Below are 20,706 nucleotides of genomic sequence, written 5' to 3' on the forward strand. Positions count from 1 at the left end.
TGTTTCTCTCCTCAGTAAACGCATCGCCTGGCTGTTCTATACCACCTGGGTATCCGTGCTTTTAATATCATATTTCTTGATTTCTTATCCTCTCTGTTTCCAAGCGAAATGTTCAAACTGAATTAACATGGATATAGTGCTGTCTGCAAAGAGACAGACAATATGGTAGCTTTGTAACCCACCTGGTAAAACCAGAAGCAAACAGGGATGGACAGACTCTTTTTTTCTCTTTAAGCACATTCTGAGTGACTTTTTTCCTGGCAATAAGATGATCTCTTTCCAGAAAATTCAAAGTCCATTGTACAGAGATGGCATATGTTTGTTCTCTCGGTACCCTTGTAAAATGATGTTTCAGTATCATAGGTTACTGACTAGCTCTTATCATTTCATTGTTTATTGTATGTATGGCTAATGCCTTTCTAGTTTTTCTTGGTGCGATAACACAAAATTATACACTTCTCCCACAATGCAATGCCTACTGTCTTATTTCTCAAGGAGTTTAAAATATTTCTACAGTGTTTTTTAATATTTCATTACTAATGATGCAGTTAGACTGGCTAGTGCTTGATAGATGCATACATTAGAGAATAGGGACAGTATGTAGACAGATGGATGACCCTCAAAATGCTAGGATTCAGACCAGCCAGCTACATCTTTATTGCTCTTTTAAACTGTCTTCTTAAAGATTTATAGCGTGCAGGAAGCTGAAAGATCACAATTTAATTATTTCAGCTTATTAAGATTTCAGTGTTGCAAATCTGTGTTTACAACACTCGTGTTAGTATAGCACCCCGACTTCATATTGGCAGATCATTAAATATCCTCAGCTAACCTTGGTTTCCAAGGTTAAGGTTATTTAAGCTAACCTTGGTTTCCAAGGTTATTGGCCCGGCACAATAACTATGCAGTCTGTCAGCTGTCAATAACTTAGTTGCCATGGCTATACAATCAGCCATAGAAAGCCAGCTTGCATAGTCCTATTTAATTTGCTATTATCTTATGAATGCAGCAGCACTATACTAGGTCTCTCAGGGCCCCAGCTGAGATCAGTGACAAGGCACTGTCCATTTACAGAGTTAGTGGCATAGCTTACTCCATGAGGGTTTACTATCAGGCAATGTGAAACCTAAGACTGAGAACTGAGACACCAAAACTGAAGGTTCAGTGCTGTGTAGATGAGCTGTAGATGAGCCTCAGGACCACAATAAGTACCAATGTGTTTTACTTGCCAAGAAAGAGGGTATTTAGGACAGATCTGAGGAATCTCTCATTCCCTTCATGGGAACAGGCTCTAGAACACACTAACAACCTCTGCAAGACCACATTTAGGTGGCCTAAATTCTAGAGACCCTTGTAACTTGTTTTGTTGGCTGACCCTACGTGGCTTACAGTTCGGTGCCTTATTTAGGGCTTCTGAATCAATTGTCAAAGGCTCTGTTGATTTGGGACAGGAATGCCAGTGGAAATTAGGCAGCCCAAATGTGGTTCCCATTGATTAGCCAAGGTCATGCAGGAGGTCCACAGTAAAGCCAGAAATTGAATCCAGAACTCCAAGCTCTTCTCCATTACCTTAACTACAGCTACATCCTTCTGTCTTTCAGTAGCATTGATAAAGATTTTGCTGTTAACTGGAGCTATTCAGAATTTTCATAAAGTTGCTGTAATCATAAAGTAGGCTTACAAAAGGTATTTTGCACACAAAATGAAATTTGGGGAGAGTAAAGGACCTTTGAAATCTCAAAATTTTTTTTGAAATCTTTGAACAAAACATTGGGATGAAATTACAAGAAAATTTTCAAGAATATTTTTGACAGTAGAAATTATGAAAAAAGAAAAATACATCATTTTCAAATAGTTTCAAGGGAAAACTTTTTTTGTTGTTTTCTCAAAAATCAGTTTTGTTCAGTGTTTCACCAGCTCTCCATCTGCTCAAATTGTGGAAAAATATACAAACAAGCCCTTCTGCTAGATGTGAGAGGCCAGAGCTTCTAGCTGTTACTGAGCCCTATGCTGCAATCTAATAACAGAAGGCTCCATCAGTAGCTGTTGACCATCTGTTGATTTATCTGGTGAAGAAAATACACAAATGGCTTATAGGCCCATGTTTCCTGGGGGTCAGGGCTGGTACAGTATTCCTAGTGACTGAAGAAGTACATACGCCATTTTGAAGACGTGAGATGGAGATAATGCTTGGAAATAGTTACAGATATTGGTGAATTGGGAATGACCCAAGGAAGAGCTGGTCCAATAATGGCAGAAAATTGAATGCACCAGTGGCTTTACTGGGAGTAATGTAATAAGCCTAATGGAAAATGACTCTGCTTTAATGTGATTTCCGCTGATGGATGCCTAAATAATGATACTCTTTATATCTTTAATTAATCCTAACACCTGTGTCCAATCAATGATAACAACTTTTGGGAACTGCTGCACTAGGGGAAGCTTGTGCCTAAAACAGACTCATTTAAACAAATATATGTAAATATGTGGGAGTGCATATATGTTTATATGTAAGTATATATTAGAAAACCTTTTTGTCATGCTACGTACTGTAAAATCAGGTGTGCTTCTGCTCTACTAAAGAAACAAAGTCAAAAGTTTCATCTCTCATGTAGCTCTATTTGTAGCATAGAATGGACAAGATGAACAGGATCCACTGAGATTTACAGTAGTTGCAAATGTAACATGGAGTACCATTCTGTATAGCATTAAATAAATGGAACACACAAGATTGCTTCACAGATGAGATTAGGATGCAGTGTGCCACAGGAAACCCATTGTACAGTTTGTCAAAACTTTCCTGGAACCCTCTAGTTACTGTGGGCTTTTTTGTACCCTACTTGGAAATTCAAATTCTTCTCTATAGACTCCAGAATTAATGAATAAACAAATTCTTTCATGGTATTTCCCCAGTCACTGTGCCAAGAGATAGATTGTTCTTCTGTTAATGTTAATGATTTCAGTGGAATTAAACCAATGAAGTATAGTATTGACTCCGAGTTCACTTAGGTATTTTGCTGTGTCTTCTGATGCTAACCCCTGACTGTACATGATCCATCCATTTGCTTTACTCATTACTGATGTACAATAGCTTTCTTAATTGTTGCTCTTCTTGTGTCTGTCAGAACAAATGTGCATTTTGCATTCTTGGATCAAAGCCCACAATAATGCATTTTTCAAAACTGGTGATTTCAGAAAGTAAGCTATTTACATGGATAATAAAGTTGTCTGTCCCACTTTTTTTTTTTTTTTTTTTTGCCAAATAATTTTCGGAAGTTCTGTGTGGGAAAACGTTGGTGTTGGGGAAACACCAGCTTTAAGTCCAGTCAGTTCATGAGAACACTTGCTCTTCTGACCTGTTGTCTGATGTCAAATTGAAGTGCTGTGTATGCCTTTTTACTGTCCGGAGGTCCTTTTTTACAGCATTTTGAATTTTTTCTCCAGCATTGGATTTCTGTAACTGTCCATGAGCTTCTAGGAAATATGATAGCTGACTTTGGGCCTTTGGCTTAAATAAGTGCCAACAATGAATTTGCGGATCCATTCAAGGATGGGTATGTTCACTGGACTTTCCTCTTTCATATTCTTTCTCAATCCTTACCTCTGGTATTGTATGAAATCAGCCAAAGAAAATTCACTTGAGTTAGTTGTCCATCATTTTATTTACCTAAAAGGTTCTATACATAGAGAAGAAGGTCATGCTTTTTATTGTATCTGTTGACAAAGTGCACTGCACATGTTGTGGGTTTTCTGCGTCCTCCTGTTGTGCATGCCTCTTCCAGTGCATGCATACCCTTCTCCTATCCTCTGCTGTTTCCAACACTCCTGAATCCAACATCTGCCTCTTGCTGGGACCCTGGTGTCCCCCAAGCCTTTCCCTGACTGATGGGAGGAGTTGTGTTTACGGTTTTCTCTCCCCTTTCTCTTTCACATGCCAGGGCTCTGACTACCTTTCCCCATGGCCCGTTTCCCTCGTACTATAATCCCTTTTTTTTTTTTCCATGCCTTGTGATTTTTCTTCTGTTATAGGAGATACAGTTCTTTGATCTGATTTTTCTTCTGCTATAGGGGATACAGTTCTTTAATCCATTGACAGTTATAGCAGTGGAAGAAGCTGCTAGGCTGTAAATCAAAAATAGGGGATTCAATGTAAACCTCGCTTTTCTCATTTGTGTGATTTGCCACTAAAAATCAACAGGTTTCTGCTTATCATCTAGAATATTCTCTGAATCAGACTTAGCTATCAGAAGCTATTATATTTCAGGCAAAAGGATGCTTGAACTGCTGAGGATGTAGGTTCATGTACTTTCTTTGGCTGTGAAATTGGTTTAAGAATTTCTTAACTCTGGCCTCTTGTTTCTTCCCTTCACCTTCTTATCAGTCTCAGTTGCGGGATCATCTTATAAAAACATATCAGTGAAATGGCCTTGATTTAAGAAATACGCTTTAAAGAAAATATACCAAATGACTATGCCTTGTGTGGAAATCTTGCTTTGTTTGTCTTGTGCAATCCCACCCTTTGTGTTTTTTCCTCAGATTATAAAATCTTTTGGCAGGGATGTTACGCTTATTCAGCAAGGTTGGTTTCTGGTTGAGGTCTTAGAGGATTATTGTATTGCACAATAATATCCTTATTATTCAATATTAAGAGTATTACTGCTTGACTTAATAGTACATGGCTACATATGAACTATGCTTGCAGCGGTGTCTTGCAGTCAGTAGACATCTAACTCACCAGCTTACATATCATCTGCAGTTACCACAGTTATCCACCATAGCAATCAGTGGGCGATAAAGGTCTGCACAGAGCTACAGTGATTATGTTGGGGAGTCACGGCATCTCTTTCCTCTCTTACCCACCCATAAGCGTTCCCAGCCGCTGCTTGGTAAGTTGTACTTTCTCTGTGCCTTGGCTTGCTTCCTAACTGGTTAACACTTGCCAGTAGCCTCTGCGTGATGTGAGAGACTAATAAACCTAAGCACAGGGAATCTGATTCTCTTCCCACTTGCCCAGATTTACACGGATCCAACACTGCTGACAGTCAGTCCTGATTTGTGCAGACATAACTGAGAGGAGAATCAGGCTGAAAGGCTGCCCAGGGATGTGCCCAAGCTGGGGAAGTTTCTAGCCTGGGAACTGTCAGACACAGTGCTGTGAGTCAGCTGTGGGCTGCAGTGGTTTATCCTGGAATGGCAAGACTGAGGTGGCCTCACATAGTAGCTAAGCCTCTCGGGCAATGAGAGTATCTGCATGGACATTGGTGTGTTAAATTGGCTGATTGGCCTTAATTTCCAGAATTCCCATATGGAACCCCCTCACCCCTGCCCAAGAGGTTTTATTGGTATTATTTTGTAATAACAGTTTCTCCTCTTGCCAAATAGCCAGATTCTACTGTCACCTGGGATTTATAAAGGCCTGTTCTCTTTGCAGGATATTGTTGCCTTGAGTTTAACCAGGTTTCATTTAAAAAGTGAATTCAGGTGTCACTGACCTAGAGGCATGCCCCAAGAAATCATGAGACTGGCATAAAATCAAGAGATTTTTGTACACAAAATGCAGTTGGTATTCTTTTCCTTTGCCCTCTGCTTTGTGAAGCTGTATTGACCCATGGAAATATATATATCTGGAAAGATACCACGCTTCTGTTAGTTTCATGAATGTGGATGAATGTGATAGTTAATGGCTTAGAAATCAGAATGGTAGCATTTACCTTCATTCAGTTTCTCCATCTTAAGTAATTTATAAAGCCCTGATATCACATGACTTTGATGCAGTATGAATGTACATCAGTTCTCATACCATCTGGCCAAAAAGAATGGACTTCTTAGGCAAAGAACAATGGAACAGCAAACTGGGTGATGGAAATGTGTTTTGTGAGCTGTCATTTTAGGTATTGATTTGCGGGGTTCAAATTTGAATCCATTTTCATGCTCTTGGTTTTTGGTGACCAATGTCATATTCCTTCCAGAAGTCAGAAGAGTAAATATCTCTGCTCTTTTAAGTCACTCCATTGAGTCAACAGGACCACTCTGCTGCAGAAAGTAATGCTTGTACACAAGTGTTTGTGGGTCAGGGCCTTTGCGATCCTGTGATTTGAAAGCCCTTTTGAGATGGGACTATCTTTTGTTTTATTTATGTGTAGCTCAAAAGGCAGTCTGGTATTGACTTGGAGTCTTAAATATTATTGCAAGGTGAAGAAATGATAAATTAAAACATCAAATAATAAGTAATTGAAGACTGTGGGAAGTTTGCCACTCATGTGTTTGACTGATTTCGGAGTGAGTGGAACTGAATAGGTCCATATGTGCCTCAAGCAGGAAATAATGGTGGAGAAGGGAAAATCTGTAGATAAAGAATACTTGTTTTTGTTATCTAGCTAGCAGTGTCTCTCTTTTGAGCCTTTTATCAAACCAGTGAAGAGATGTTACTAGAGACAGAGAACAAATGGTACAGAAGAGGAAGAATTCTCCAGTTACTTGGTGGGTTTCGTTGGGTCTCTTGCAAATGTAGCAAAATTGCTTTTCTACTCTGAAGTAGTATGAAACTCAAGTGAGTTGCTTTTGAAAGCAGGCTCAGGAAAAAAAGGAAAAAAGGTTTTACCCTGTTTAAAAGGTATTTCCTGGATATATGCAAAATCAGTATTGACTGGATTAGACAATAATGACCTCAAAGACTAAAGAATTAGAAAATGCCATAAATCATCCCTAACCCAACAGCCAGTTGCTCTTGTTTCATGTTAATGTTCATCTTTCATACAGAAGATATTAATGAAAGGAAGCAAAATGCTTGAACATTGTACTTAAATTAGATGAAGCACATGCCATTCTTCATTCTCATTATGCAATCTTTTATTAAAAGAAGACTTTTCTCCTTTTTACTTCAGTGGGGATTCATACAATCTATCAAAAAACTGCCCTCTTTGTTGTCCCATATAAGTTGCTTCAGAAGGGATGCTAGCCTTGGGGCACTGGACATATGATTTGACCTCTTGGCTAGAGAGTCCTTGACCTTGGATAAGTCATTTAATCTCTTTGTCTCCATTTTCTGTTGGAGTCATGTGGATGTGTTTCATCTCTACTAGCATTTTTGTGTTTTATTTATGAAGACAAGAAATCCTCTGGGCCAGAAGATGTCAGCTGCCATTTATATTTTTGCAGAGAAACTTAGCAAATTGTGGCTCTGAATTTGAATTAAGCATCTAGGTATTAAAGCAGAGCAAGTAGTAATACTAGTATGTAGGAAAGGTTTTTTTTTTTTTCTCCACTCAGTGGGAGCAACCAACAAAGGGCTGAAAACATAAAGCCTGCAAGATCTCATTACTTTGACCCTGTTCAAATTTTCTGTAACACTTTGGAGAATCCAGAGGGATGTGGCATGAGAGCTGAAATACTTATGGTTCTGTATACCAAAGTCCTTTACGGACTCCCACAAAACAAATTAAATCAATTTATGTCATGTATTAATCTTGTAACCTGCAGATTCAGTAGCAGTGAAGTGTTTTGCTGTATGTGTGCAGACAAGACAGCTAGCAGAGGAAACATTCAATTATTAAACATTTCAGCCAAATAGGTCTGCAGGCTGGGGAAGCCTGCTGTGAGGGGAGTGACAGGGTACTGAGGAATGTCAGGAAGGAAGCATAGCAAGGGCTGAAACTGTGTAAAGGAGGTTTAGCTAGGTAAGCCTGAGGCAGTAGCTATGATAGAGAGGGATGAAAAAAGGAAAAGGAAGAGCACTGGAGAAACAGCTGAGGAGAGATTTTTCTCACTAATGCCAAAATCCATCTAAAATTTAAAAAATGGGATCTGATTTCATGTCCTCTTAAACACCCACCATTTGTAGTGGAAGATGTGAAGGCCATCATCCTTCATAAGGCTGCAAGTTCTGGACATTGTATAATGAAATTAGATCACCATATGGGATGTAGACAATAGTGCTGAATTAGCCCTTCACTGCATCCAAGTACATGAGTAATAAATTCGTCTAAGCCAACAAAATGAGGAAAGAGTGAAGCCAGTGAGATGAGAATCATGTTCAGTAGATACACAGTGGCTATGCATGAAGCAGTGCAGGTTTGTCAGTACATTGGCTGCTTTGCAGTGTCCTGTTGATGCAAGTGTCCTGCTTGACCATAAACCTGGTTGACCATAAACCTAGGCTAACCATACAGTTAAAAGCCTGTTTACTGTTGATCAAGGCTGCCAGAGTAGCACAAAACAGCTAAAGGCATTGCTAAAATTGGATTGCTGTATGCATATATAGCTGAGGTGCACATTAATAACGATCAATGTCAGCGCTGCTATTGAATCACCAGTGCTTTCTATTAGGAATAGTGTACTCTCATCAAGGATTTTGCTGCAATTCTGAGAAAACCCACGGTGATATAGATTTGCCGATCCTCTTTCATACTCCCAACTGGATCTGTTTCCATTTCTAATTTTGAAAAGCAACAACAGAAATATTTGTAGCTTGCCTAAAATTGCAATTCAGCAGACAGAGGTGAAATGATAGTGTGCTAAACATGAGTGAGGGCATAGGTACCTTGCAAAGGCTGATATTGCATAGAGCAGCTATTATGATGGATAGCCATAACTTGAGGGGGATTCTGTTTGAGACAAAATGGTTTACTCCCTGATCATAGACAACTAGTAGCTGACTAAAGAGGCTATGCAGTTGCATGCACAGAAGGTAAACAATGTTTCTTGAACTTCCAAAACACAAATATGCTTCTTTTCCATTTTTTGCACGTGTGACTCTTACCTGCAGCGTTCTCACGTGATAGTATCAGTGTGCTGCCTTGCAATTTAACCACCAGATATATGCAAACACACATTAATGTGTAGGCAGGTTTTGCCTAACAATTTTCTTGCCAGGGATTGAAACTGGGGCATAGAATTCTATTTTGGATCACTACACAAGTCTGAATGTCAAGCAAGGCACTTTCAGAAGTGACAGGTATCTTCCCAAATATGCCTAGCATATGGGCAGAGGAGCAGGTTCATAGCAAAGGCTAGGAGAACTGCCTCAGCACAGGTTTCTAATATGGACACTCTACTGTCTCTTGCCTTCTGATGCTATTTCAATCAACAGAGCTCATTACAAGGCTCTGCAGTTAGCCACAGACCATATTACAACTCTGTACAACAAAACCCAGAAAGGCAGGCAGGCAGTTCTAGAAATCAGTGGTGCTGAAGATAACTAAGCACTTCTCTTTAACACAGTGAAGTCCTGGAGGGTGATTTTAAAAAATAATGACTTGTCATTATGGCAGAGTTCTTTTCTGTATTGTTATCCTTGGTACAGTGTTGTCACCTGTATGAAAATGGAAGGGAATTAGGCACAGTGGGAGGGCTTAGATAGTGTTGGAGATGAAGTTCAGCTCCTGCTGGGGTAGTACGATACAATTTGGGCATATTTTTGGTATAGGCTCTGAAAGACTATGGGAATGGGACTTCCAGAGGAAGCAGGGGGGCAGGATACAAATGATATTAGCTGGAGTAAAGGCATGTACCTTCCTATGTATGTTCCAGTGAGGAGGTGAGGTTTGAAAATCTGGTATTATCACCTTTGATGCATCTGCTGTGAGGAATTACTATTATTATTTTATGCTTATGGCCCAACTTTGCCAGATAATTTTCAGAGGTTTGAGACAGATTCTGCCCTGTAGCATATACTGGCTAATAAAAGCATTCTTTTGTCCATAAATTACTGTCCAGTTTGCCTGCCCTTTTGTGCGACTGCATGATCCTGCATGCTCACATTATTGTTATGGTGGGGTGGTGTCTCTGATTTGGGTCGTGAGGTTGTCCATGAAATAGAAAAGCTCGGGAAGAGAAGGTAACAGCTGAATGTACTGGGTAGACTTTAGATGGGGTCAACTTTGAACAAGTGTGGGAAAAGTAAAAAGGGATGTGATTCTGTCCATCAGAGAGTTGGTGAGGTAGCAAACAAGCTTGGAGCTTTAATTCATTTATCTACTGTTTTCATATTCCTGACATCAGGTATTTGTTATACATTTTTTTGTTTGTTTGTTTTAACATGATAGGTGTTGTGCTCTCTTATGCTGTGGGAGAACGTTTCGTTTGGAGAGCGGAAACTGAAAGAAATAATCTAAGAGTACTAGTAGATGTCCTCTTTAAAAGCATCTGCACTGGTGCAAGTTGTTAGTGCCCTTTACCTGCTATTTGTCACTGTTCTTACAGAACTGCCCACAGAGCATTTTGTGTGAAGACTTTTTAATTTGCCTGAGGTAAAATTTGCCAGGTGAGTTTATGCCAAAAATATAAACTCCTTAAGCTAATTTGGCTGACTTAGTCTTAAGTGAATTGAGGCAACTTCACACAAACTGTTCCACTGGTGATTACATCTGGTGCAGATGTGATGAGCATCCATAGACAGGCACATATTTTACCAGCCCAGCTAAAGCTTAAAGAGAACATCCATGAGTGAGATACTTTCCCCTTTGAATATTAGATACCAACCTATTCTATCAATGAAGGACATGTAACAAAATCTGGGAGACCTAGATACGATAAGGCCATGGATGTGGAAACAAGCTTGAAAACAAATCCTTACTCATCAATCTGAAGGCAAATAAAAACACACTGGTATGTAGTTATTTTTAATCCCTAGATTTTGAGCAATCTGGGGACCTGGCTCACAGTTCTTTGTGCTATTAGTATTATTTACCTGGTTCTTGCTGCAGAGCCAGTGGCTATGAGGATGTTGTGACTTAAGAGGGATAGAAGAGAAACCCTTTTTGCTTTTGCTGTCCTCAGCAAGAGGCCTTTGCCTTGTGGATCTCTGCCTGCTGGGGCAGATTGGCATAGCTATGGGTTAGATTCAATGTTAAGGGAGCAAGTGACTCAGACTATTTTTCCTTTTTGCTGGTTTTCCAAAGTCTAAACTAAGCAAAGTAGACAATCTGGATATCTATACCACCATATCTGCACTGATAAACTTAACTAAGACAGAGAAGCTCATGCAGTGGCAGGCCATCATCTGTGCTGTTTTACTGTTAGCACATTCCCTGACACAGCTGTGGTCTGTGCGGTTCAGCTCTCTCCCTGCCAGTGCGCTTCCCAGCACAGAGTGGGAGATAGCCAGAGCCAGGGACTGTTCCCAAGAAGCTGCATGGAGGAGGCTGTCTTGTCTGGGGAATTTGTCTCAGGGGATGTGGGTTCTGCTGTGTTCCATGTCCTCAGGGCCAGAGAACAGGCCCTGGTGTGTTTTATTTACTAGTATTGCTCTAGCTTTGGGATCCAGCATGCACAAAAGTCCCAGTAGGCCTTTTTCTCTGAGCTGCTTGTGTTGGTGTTCTGTGAGAGACATACTGCATTGTCTGCCTTGCTGTGTGAAAGTGGTGAAAGCCTTTGCGGTCCGTGCCTTGTCTGAAATGCACTGTGGCTAGTTCTGCACTTTCCATTCTATTCTCTACGGAGTAGTTAGCATTCTAGCATAAAGGAGAATTAGCATTCAGGCCATTTTTTAAAAATAGAACCAATACGTTAGCTGAAAATAGCACTGTTTTGTAACCAGCTTGTTAAAACACTGCTTTAGAATACGATGTTACATATAGTAACAATAATTCTATGAAAATGAAAAATAAACTGATTAATAAGTCCAAGAAGCCGAGACACTGCTTACTGAATGTTGTCAGAAATCATGCAGTTAACTCTTCTTTTAAATCTGGTCTTATTTATGCTGTTGCCATAAGTTTCAGAAGATCTGGATTCAGTTTCTTCATGTCCCATAGACTTCCTTGGCAAGTGACTATTGATTTTAGGGGCGTTTAGGCCACTTAAAAGGGGCATAAATTTCAGAGGATGAGTACTCGGCCCTTTCTGAAAATCAGGCCCTCCGTTATGTATTTAATTGGGCACTCAATATTGGAAAGATAACACAATTTAGCCTTTATTCTGAATCATAAGTTTCACCTAGGAACATCGTAACAGAAGAATTGGGAAATATGCTGTCAAGGTGTATGCCTTATCTTTATTATTAAAAACCTCATTGATAACAATAAAGGTCTTTATTCTTAAGCCTTTTGGAATTCCAAGGTGTAAGAGAAACAGAACATATGGAACTGAAGAAGAAATATTTTTAAGGTTTGGGATTTTTTTTCTTCAGTGGAAAATCTAATTTTTCCTCCACTATTGTAGGCTTAAGATGAAACCGTCGTACTCACCTGCAAATACACACTGAAATTGGTGAAAGAGGAAGGCGTTTGTAGGCAATTAGGAGAACTATATGGGGAATTGCTTTACAGCACTTGCTAAGCCAATCTATAACAGCTCTAGCAGCCCTTATTTTTAATGAGCACTTATATCTACCAATGCTATAAAAAAAATTATGAGTCATAATGGGTCCATTGCATTGTATTAGCTGAAACTCAATCAAGCGCTGGTAGATCAAATAAGGTGCAACTAATTGAGAGTGCTAGAAAATTTTTAATACTAACATTAGCATTCCTTTATTATGTTTTTCCAGATGACTTTCCAAACAAGGGGGTGAGTAAAAGGAATATATCAAAGACCCTCGCACCCTTGAGCTGCTGGTTTGTCCCATGTTAGCTGATATGGAGGGGAGAAACTCTTGAAATAAACTGCATTAGAAACAGTGGAGAGAAGGAAAGTTTTGCAGGAAGCACCCTGCTTTATAGCTGCCACTTCACCTTGAACAAATCTGTGATACTTAATGGTTGCATAGGAAAGCGTGCCAATGGTCAGAAAGTGGTAAGAGGAGCCAGAAGGCAGCTGCACAAAAGAATAGTTCTCCTAAAAAGACTAAATTTGATGTTAAAAGTAATAAATAAATAAAAAGGAATAACAGTGAGGCATTTGGAAATATTATTGGCTGTCTTGCTATGCTGTCTGTTTGCCCTTGGAGCAGTTACATCTACTGATAAGCAGAGGCTGTATGGCCATGAACTAGCTTTGCTAGTGTTGCTGAGATATTGGCTATGAAAAAGGGCACAAATGAAGAGTTCTTGTTCATCACAGGGGCTTCTGTAGGGCTGAGTGTGGGCTGGAAGGGTTCTCAACGAGTCCTGATTTCTGTACATCATTAGGTATCACTGAAAAGGACAGTGCAGCCCAATCAGTTCACTTTCAGACTGCTCTGACTGGGCTTTGTTTGCACATGCTCTTATGCAGCATGGAATTGTAGGTTCAGAGATCATTTAAAAGACTCTCCTAAAAACCTACCAGTTCTGGCAGTGGCTTATCACTACTGTTTCCCATCCCATCTCTTTCCAGATGTTCTGTGATAAATTGGAACACTTTATTTTCTCCTGAAGCATTATATTGACATAACAAATGAGCCTGTCAGGGAAGAGCATTTCTCAGATAAAGTGCACTGAAGTTCTCCAGATCCTGACTGGCTTCCTTTTAATTGGATTTGGATAGACCTAAACAAATTCCACATCTGTTTTGGCATATGACCTTGGATCTAGCAGGGCCAGCAGTCTTCCTCCAGGATGAAATGTGGATCTGCAGTCAGCAGTGGCTGGAAGAAGGAAGGGTGGATTGCTGGGTACTTACAAATATTGCATCTGGTGCCTCATGCCTAAAGACTGACAGCTTAATCCTGTTTTTCTTTTTTTTTGACTGTTTACTCTTTCTATACCATCCCCAGTGAGGGATGCACGTACATGCACACACTTTCAGAAACATGGGGCAAAGATGTTGGAAAATATAAGAGATGCAAAATGTGATGTTTGGTTAGGGCCAAGTTTTGTGCTAGATTGGAATTATCAAAGGGGATTAAATTCAACTCTGACACCCAGTTTTCATATTTCCTTTAAAAATCTCAGTTTCAGCAATTTACTCTAGCATCCCTCCATAAAATGGTGGTTCTCACACATCTCTGCAGACATCATTTTAAGCCACTTGGTTCAAATGGTCAGTTTTGCTATGCTTTGTTCCGAGATGCAGAATCAGGGGCCACACCAAAAGACTCACATTTACCTCACACAGTAGCTAATTTAATAAACTCTCCTAACCCCAGTCTAGGCTTGGGCCTCTCATCACATGTGTATATAAAGTATCCCCAATTTGTTTGTCTTTCCCACCAGCTGATGTTCTCAGGGACCTGCCCTGGCATGCAAGTCTGATATTTGGATTGCTGTGTTAAGCCATCATTTCTGAACCGAAAGCACGTTCAGCCTTTTTTATATCTGTAATTTAGATTTCAGTTGTTTTTACTACTAATAGAGATGTAAGGAGGTTATATGTATTTCATTATATATAAAGGCTTTATCTGTTTTTTCTTTTTAACCACATAACCCTGGGGAAGGGGGCTGTAAAACACAAAGAAAATCAGGTTGATGACTGTTTTTAAATGAGGTTTCTAGGGGTAGGGGGGGATAAATTGTAATTGATTAAGGATGACAAGTAAAAAAATCAGAGTTCCCTCAAAAGGGAATCCCACTCGCATCAAGACCCTGAAAATCCTGAGTGGAGTAACTGAGTGCTAATGTAGAAGAAAATTGGCCCTATACACTGGGCGACAAAACTGAAAAGTTCATGAGTGGGAAAATTCAGGATCAGTGGTCCTCACGCATGTGTAGGGAGGAGAAATTCTAGCCTTCTGGCTGCCTGGAAACCAGAAGTTTAAACTGTCAGTTTGCAGTCTTTCCCTTTATAAAACACATATCATAGAAATACTGTTTGCTGTATGAATTGGGATAAGATGGAACGCTGGATTATGTGTAATTTGTGTGTGTGTGTATATACATATGTGCATGCTAATAATTAGCACCGAGGTTCAAAGGTTTAAAGCACTGTTCTAAAGAAGCTGCACTTGATCAAGATTTTTGTTTTTCTGATGGAAGCATATTTAGATAAAAACAATGAAGTCCTTTGAGCTTCTAAAGGCCCACTTCCTTCTGAATCAGAACCCTGCTTCCCCGTGCCTTCTACACACTACATGGATCACAGGCCACCTCCTCTGTCATCTCCTATCTCTGCAGTGCTCCATGGATCTGCTAGCCAACATGCAAAGCTAAGTGCATGGCCTAGGGTCTGAATTCAGTAAGGCCATGGAGGCTGCACTGCCTGGCTCTCACTCCTTAGTTATCTGGTGACTGTGAGGACACGCTGCACTGGTGATGTTTCAGCCCAGTGCTACCTCAACCCAGCATCCCTCCTGTATTCATAGAGGCACAATGAAGATGGTTTCTTTTTGCCTGGAGAGTAGCTGAGCAAGAAAAGACTGTGTGTCGATGTTTATCCCCACACAGTTATTCCTTTTCCTTTCATGGAATAAGTTTGCTGTAATAGCATTTTTCTTTGCAAGCAAAATTGGAAATACAGAAATAAATTACAGAGAACCCCAATGTCTCCTGTCAGAATAAATTTTTAATGAGAACAAGGGTTGTGCTCATAGAGTCACAAGGACTGATCCCAACTGGTACTATATGTATGTTAATTTTAATGTATAAAATACATGCTTGGACTTTAAAATGCAGAGTGAACAGCCTCAAGGGCCGGTTTGTATTAAGTCTGTGACAGCTGTCTCTGTGGGTGATGATAATGTAGAAGGTTTTTTTTCAAGCCCTTTTCATTTACCCACCCATCCATTGGTAAGGAAACAGGAATTTTATTCTCTAAAGCAATTCTCAGAGACGTACGTTCTTTTACACTGTGTCCAGACTATATTCCCACTAACTAGCCTCTAAAGTACAACAGATTTCTTTTCTCTTCTTAGCTCAGATTTAAAAAGTTCTAAATAATGATACACCAATTTTATGTTGGAACAACATGCAAGAATGTGTACAAAATGTGCCTTAAGTGCTACTTGCTAATTAACGTGAATTAACTGCGGACCGATTTTCAAGTTACAACAGGACCAAAAGGCATGATCTCTGAATTTGCAGCTAGTCTTTCCAAGAACATGGGGTTGTTGAAGCAGACAGGCATGGCCTTTATAAAGAGTTTTGAAACAATTGCTTGTTACTGTAGGTAATGCAAGAGAGAGAGAAATCCCTGTGTCATTTTCCTTACCGCTCACAATTCTTAAAAATTTGGTCAGTCCATCATGGTTCCATCCAGGATTTCCCATCCCCACATGATTTGTCATTTCAGCCATGGGGTCCTTTCCCTGTTAGCTCATTTTGACCTTCCCTCATTCTGTCCCTCCACCTCACCAAAAGCCAGTGCCCTTCTCTTCATAAGCCTCTGAACTTTGTTTGCCTGTTTTGAGGGTTTCCTACCCTCCCCTCCTACCTGCCTGAAGGTAAGGTCAGTTGAAATAATTCCCCTGTTCAGACTTCCTTTTGGAATATCTATTAATTTTCCAAAGAAGAGTCATTAAGGCTGAAATATCTATTGGTTGCTTTGTAAATTTCTTCAAACTGGACAGAGAGACATACCTGCGGCCTCTTAAGCTTATGAGTGACTTGCTATGCATTGATGTATTCAGCGGTTTATCCAATCCATAAAATGGAAGTATAAATAGATTCTCAAATCATTACATAGCAGTAGAATTGCCTGCAATTGAGAATAGAGGAGATGGTGTCAGTTTCCCAGTATTGCCACTAATGTATTTTGTGAACTTGGATGATCTCTGATTTGCTTTTTTTATTTCTAAAATGGAAATAGCAACATTTACCTAACTGGCATTCATAGTGAGAGATTCAGTGTATGCAAAATGCTTTCCAATTCATAGAGGAAAGGCTTGGGAAACAGAAACATGTTTATAGTTAAAGTGTTACCAAAGAAAAGTCTTGGATATTTTGAATGAAAGGAGATCTTAGCATGTTTAAAATAAAGCAAAAGGAACCGACATACTACAGTAAACACAGTAGTTACGAACTTAGTTCACAGCAGACTCTCAGGCATGAAAGTTGTCATTATTTCTATGTCTGGGTCTCCCTTCATATGCTTCTGTTTAGATAAGGACTATAATACAATCTGTTCTCTTTCATTGTTTGGTTTATGCAGGCACAGGCTTGCTACAGGAAGTGGTATATCTAGTGAGTCAGGGAGCTGATCCAGATGAGATTGGACTAATGAATATAGATGAACAACTTCCAGTCCTAGAGTACCCTCAGCCTGGTCTGGACATCATCAAGGTACAATTTATTTCAAAGAAGTCTTTCAGCATTTGGGTATCTTTTTCCTAGGCTCCGTATTTGTCACTGCATCTCATCCTGTGTCCTTGTCCTTTTCATCACTGGACTTGCTCAGTTTGTTGGAATGATTCAGGGTATTATTAGGTTACTTTGAAATTGCTTTTATTAAGCTTTATTGTACTTTATTATGTTTTAAAACATGTTTCTTGATGTCCTAAATGCCTTGGCAACATATTTCTGTAGCAAGAGTCCTGAATCTCCCTTGCTTATGTAAGTAGAAGACGCCCAAATGAGACAGATTTGATTTTATCCCTTCCCTGAATTTGCAAAAGAGGAACTTCAGATACAGAAATCTATAGACCCACTACTCTCTGGATTTACAGATTCAGATCCTTATAGACCCAGGATCTGTGGATCTACAGACTCTAGTGTAGTTTGAGGAGTTTGGAATATGCTACGTGAAATTACTTCCACACTATTCACAGAGAGACTAGTGACATGGCATATAACTGTGATCCTGTCTTTGCTGTAGCTACTTTTGATACAAACATATCTTGGAATGATTAGGCAAAATACTGGGCTCCATCCTAAAACATCTACAATGTTTATAGAACTGAGCTAGCTAAGGCTAGCATGGATAGATCTAAAGTGGTTCCAGTCACCACCAGCAGTAGCATCAGCCTACCTTGGGCTGAGAGTATTTGGGGCTCAAAGATTGCTTCTCTTTTTCATCTATGTGAGGCCTAGTGCAATGAGACCCTCAGTGTTACTTTAATGCAAATAAATGGTGGCATAGTGAATGGGCTTAGTTTGAGGTTACACATTGTTATCTATATGATGTGCTAGCAACTTGATCCAGTATCAATTTATACAGTTTTAACTACTGGAAGATGATTTGTGTCATAAGACAATTATTGTCTCAAAGATTACGATAGAAAAATACTCTGTGTGAAAAGTGTTTGCATACTTACTCAGATGAACCTTTGGATTGTTTGGCCTAAATCTGAGGATAAAATAAATTGCAAGATTAACATTTTAAAGTGAAGAAATATAGTATAGGGTTTTCTGAATCTCTGTACATTCAGAGCTTCTGAGGTTTTTCAGAAAATTTCAGTGGGAGCATCACTGGGAACAAAGTTAATCTGATACTAAGAATTTTCTTACAAATGGAAGCAGTTTGAAAAACACCAATTTTTGCACATTCGCATTCCTTTTGATATTTAAGAAACAGATGCAACTCCCTGACCAAATTCCTAGTCCCAGACCCCTATTAGTTTAAGAAGTGAATTTGTGAATGTGACACAGTACAGTAAAGGACTTTAAGTGTGATGGTTCAGGAGAACTCAGGACATGCCAAACACCTAATGCTCAATAAGAAATGTTTCTCTTTTTGTTTTATTTTAGGAACTGACATCTCCTCGCCTCATAAAAAGCCACCTACCATATCGTTTTTTGCCTTCAGACCTCCATAATGGCAATTCTAAGGTAAAAATGAATTCACATTTGATTAACTGTACCAGCAGCAGGTGTTTAAGTGCGGTGGGAAACAGGGGAAAAAACTCTTTCAATAAGATGGTTTTCCCCCCTTTCATAGGTAATATACATGGCTCGCAACCCCAAAGACCTGGTGGTGTCTTATTACCAGTTTCACCGCTCCCTAAGGACCATGAGCTACAGAGGAACGTTTCAGGAGTTCTGCAGAAGGTTTATGAATGATAAGTGTAAGAAACTGTTCTCTTTGCACAGGCTGCATTCCCTCTGCAAGTGCAGAAATGAACTGGATAAAAGTGCATTTTTGTTTTCCATCTACAGCAAGGAGATCACTACAAATGCAGGGCTACAAGTATTTAGATTTGTCCATGCAAACTGTGGCCATACCTTGTAAATAATTGCCTTACAATATTTGACCCCATGGGCTCAGTGGTGTTCCACTTCATTCAAGAAAAACTCTGGTCTACTTTCAAAGTTCAGTTTGCAAGATACCAGGTACCGTGTGGAAAGTACTGAGTGTTGTCAGAACCTGTTGATTTCCATGAGAGCTCATTGTGCTTAGCCACTTCCCTGGAGTCATTCCGTTCCTCAGGGCATTTTGTGTGGCAAGTCTTTTAATGTTTTTATTTCATCCTAAAACTCAAGATTTGTCCCTAGCAAGATACTCGTTAATGCACAAAAATCTCTAGCTCACATGAGACTGATCTGGACTGCATCAGTAAGTTGCTGTCAGCCCCTGTGAGTAGGCAGTTGGGCAAACTTGTAGACTGTAGCCTTCTGAAAATACACCATTATAGTGAGAGTACAACAACTTGCATTACAACAACTCATCAGCTGCTCACCCAGCCTTTTGCCAATGGATTGCCATACTTTCTAGCCAGCAAGAGAAAAAGTTTATTACCAGTTTTTTTACTGCCTTCTGTTTCTCTAAAAAATCTTCTCTATGATACCTTAATGTGATACTAAGAATTCACCAGAAGCCTTGTTCTCTGCTCTGAGACCAGGATCTCCTCTAGATCCTGTGCAGCAAACTTTCCTTCAACCTGGAATTTGGAGAAACTGATGCTAAAGGAACTGTGTAATACTGAAGGGGAAAAAAAAAAGTAAAAGCCAGCCAGTGGTGGTTAATTAACAGTCTTTATAAACCCTTGCTATTTTCTTCTGCAAGTGTGTGCAGAAAGGGTAAATGCTCTCCCTCCTTTCCAGCCCACCATCAGCTCTTTCTGTTGCATTCCCTGAGAATGGGAAACTTGTCCGAAGCCCCAAAGCAGGGACTTCAAGAGTAGAGACAAGAAAGACACATTAGAAGGCCTTCTAAGTTGGGAGGAAGGTTCTTTCCTCCCTCATGTAAGTGTACCATGAGTTATTGATATCTTCATCTTGTAGCAGGTAGCTGATTTATCACAACCTCCCAGAGTCAATAAAACATTACAGCATGTTCTGTGTGTCCATAATTGTACAAATGGAGTGTTTTATAATGCAATAAATTTATCATTTAGCTAAACATTTGCATCTCATGGAAGCAATGCAAGGAGCAGAAAACCTGCTTAAGAAGTCAAAGTAGTGCTGGAGGGAGAAGCACTGAGCCCAAATGACACAATCCCACTCTCTTTATCCCTCCTCAAACCTGGTCATCTTGAAACAAATTCATTGCATGTTAGCTCTGTTGTTTGAAAGTATACAGTTGGATGGGCAGGGGATTAGTCTTGAATATGCTAATTCTTTGGCATTATCCTCTAAAGCTTAAGGGAGTTTCTCAAGTAAAATGTAAGTAAACTCTGCTAATGCAATCTTCTATGGATTCTTGCCCTCTACCATTAAGAGCAGCTGGGAACATTTTTTTTTGCTTGACCAGTGTGAAGCTTCTTCCATGATTTTCTTTAGGAGCATATGGAACAGAAAAAACAAAAATGGAGTTTTTCACATACCTTGATAAAAATTGAAAACGAGTCAGCTGACTTAAAAATGACCTACAAAATATGACTTTTCCTATGAAAACTGACCTCTTTGTGTAATGAGAGTGTGCCATTTACCAAAATAAAACAGTCTTTTTCCAGGGAAAAAGGTGGCTTCAAAATACAAAATTAAAAAAATTAACACTTTAACATTTTTGTTAGCTGCTTTGCTGAAAAAATATTATTTG

General features: G+C 39.6%; 1 protein-coding gene across 2 annotated transcripts in view; it reads left to right on the forward strand.

The window, feature by feature from the left end:
* Window positions 1-20,706, forward strand: part of SULT4A1 (sulfotransferase family 4A member 1) — a 30,837-nt gene that overhangs the window by 704 nt on the left and 9,427 nt on the right. For both annotated transcript variants that reach the window (XR_010883187.1, XM_067289849.1), the window contains exons 2-4: window positions 16,942-17,072; window positions 18,477-18,557; window positions 18,667-18,793. Coding sequence is in view for 1 of the 2 variants with exons in the window: in XM_067289849.1 (XP_067145950.1) it covers window positions 16,942-17,072; window positions 18,477-18,557; window positions 18,667-18,793 (339 nt within the window). In the remaining variant the exon portion in view is untranslated. The remainder of the gene's footprint in view (window positions 1-16,941; window positions 17,073-18,476; window positions 18,558-18,666; window positions 18,794-20,706) is intronic.

Source organism: Apteryx mantelli, chromosome 1 (genome assembly GCF_036417845.1).
Source record: "Apteryx mantelli isolate bAptMan1 chromosome 1, bAptMan1.hap1, whole genome shotgun sequence".
Classification (NCBI taxonomy): domain Eukaryota; kingdom Metazoa; phylum Chordata; class Aves; order Apterygiformes; family Apterygidae; genus Apteryx; species Apteryx mantelli.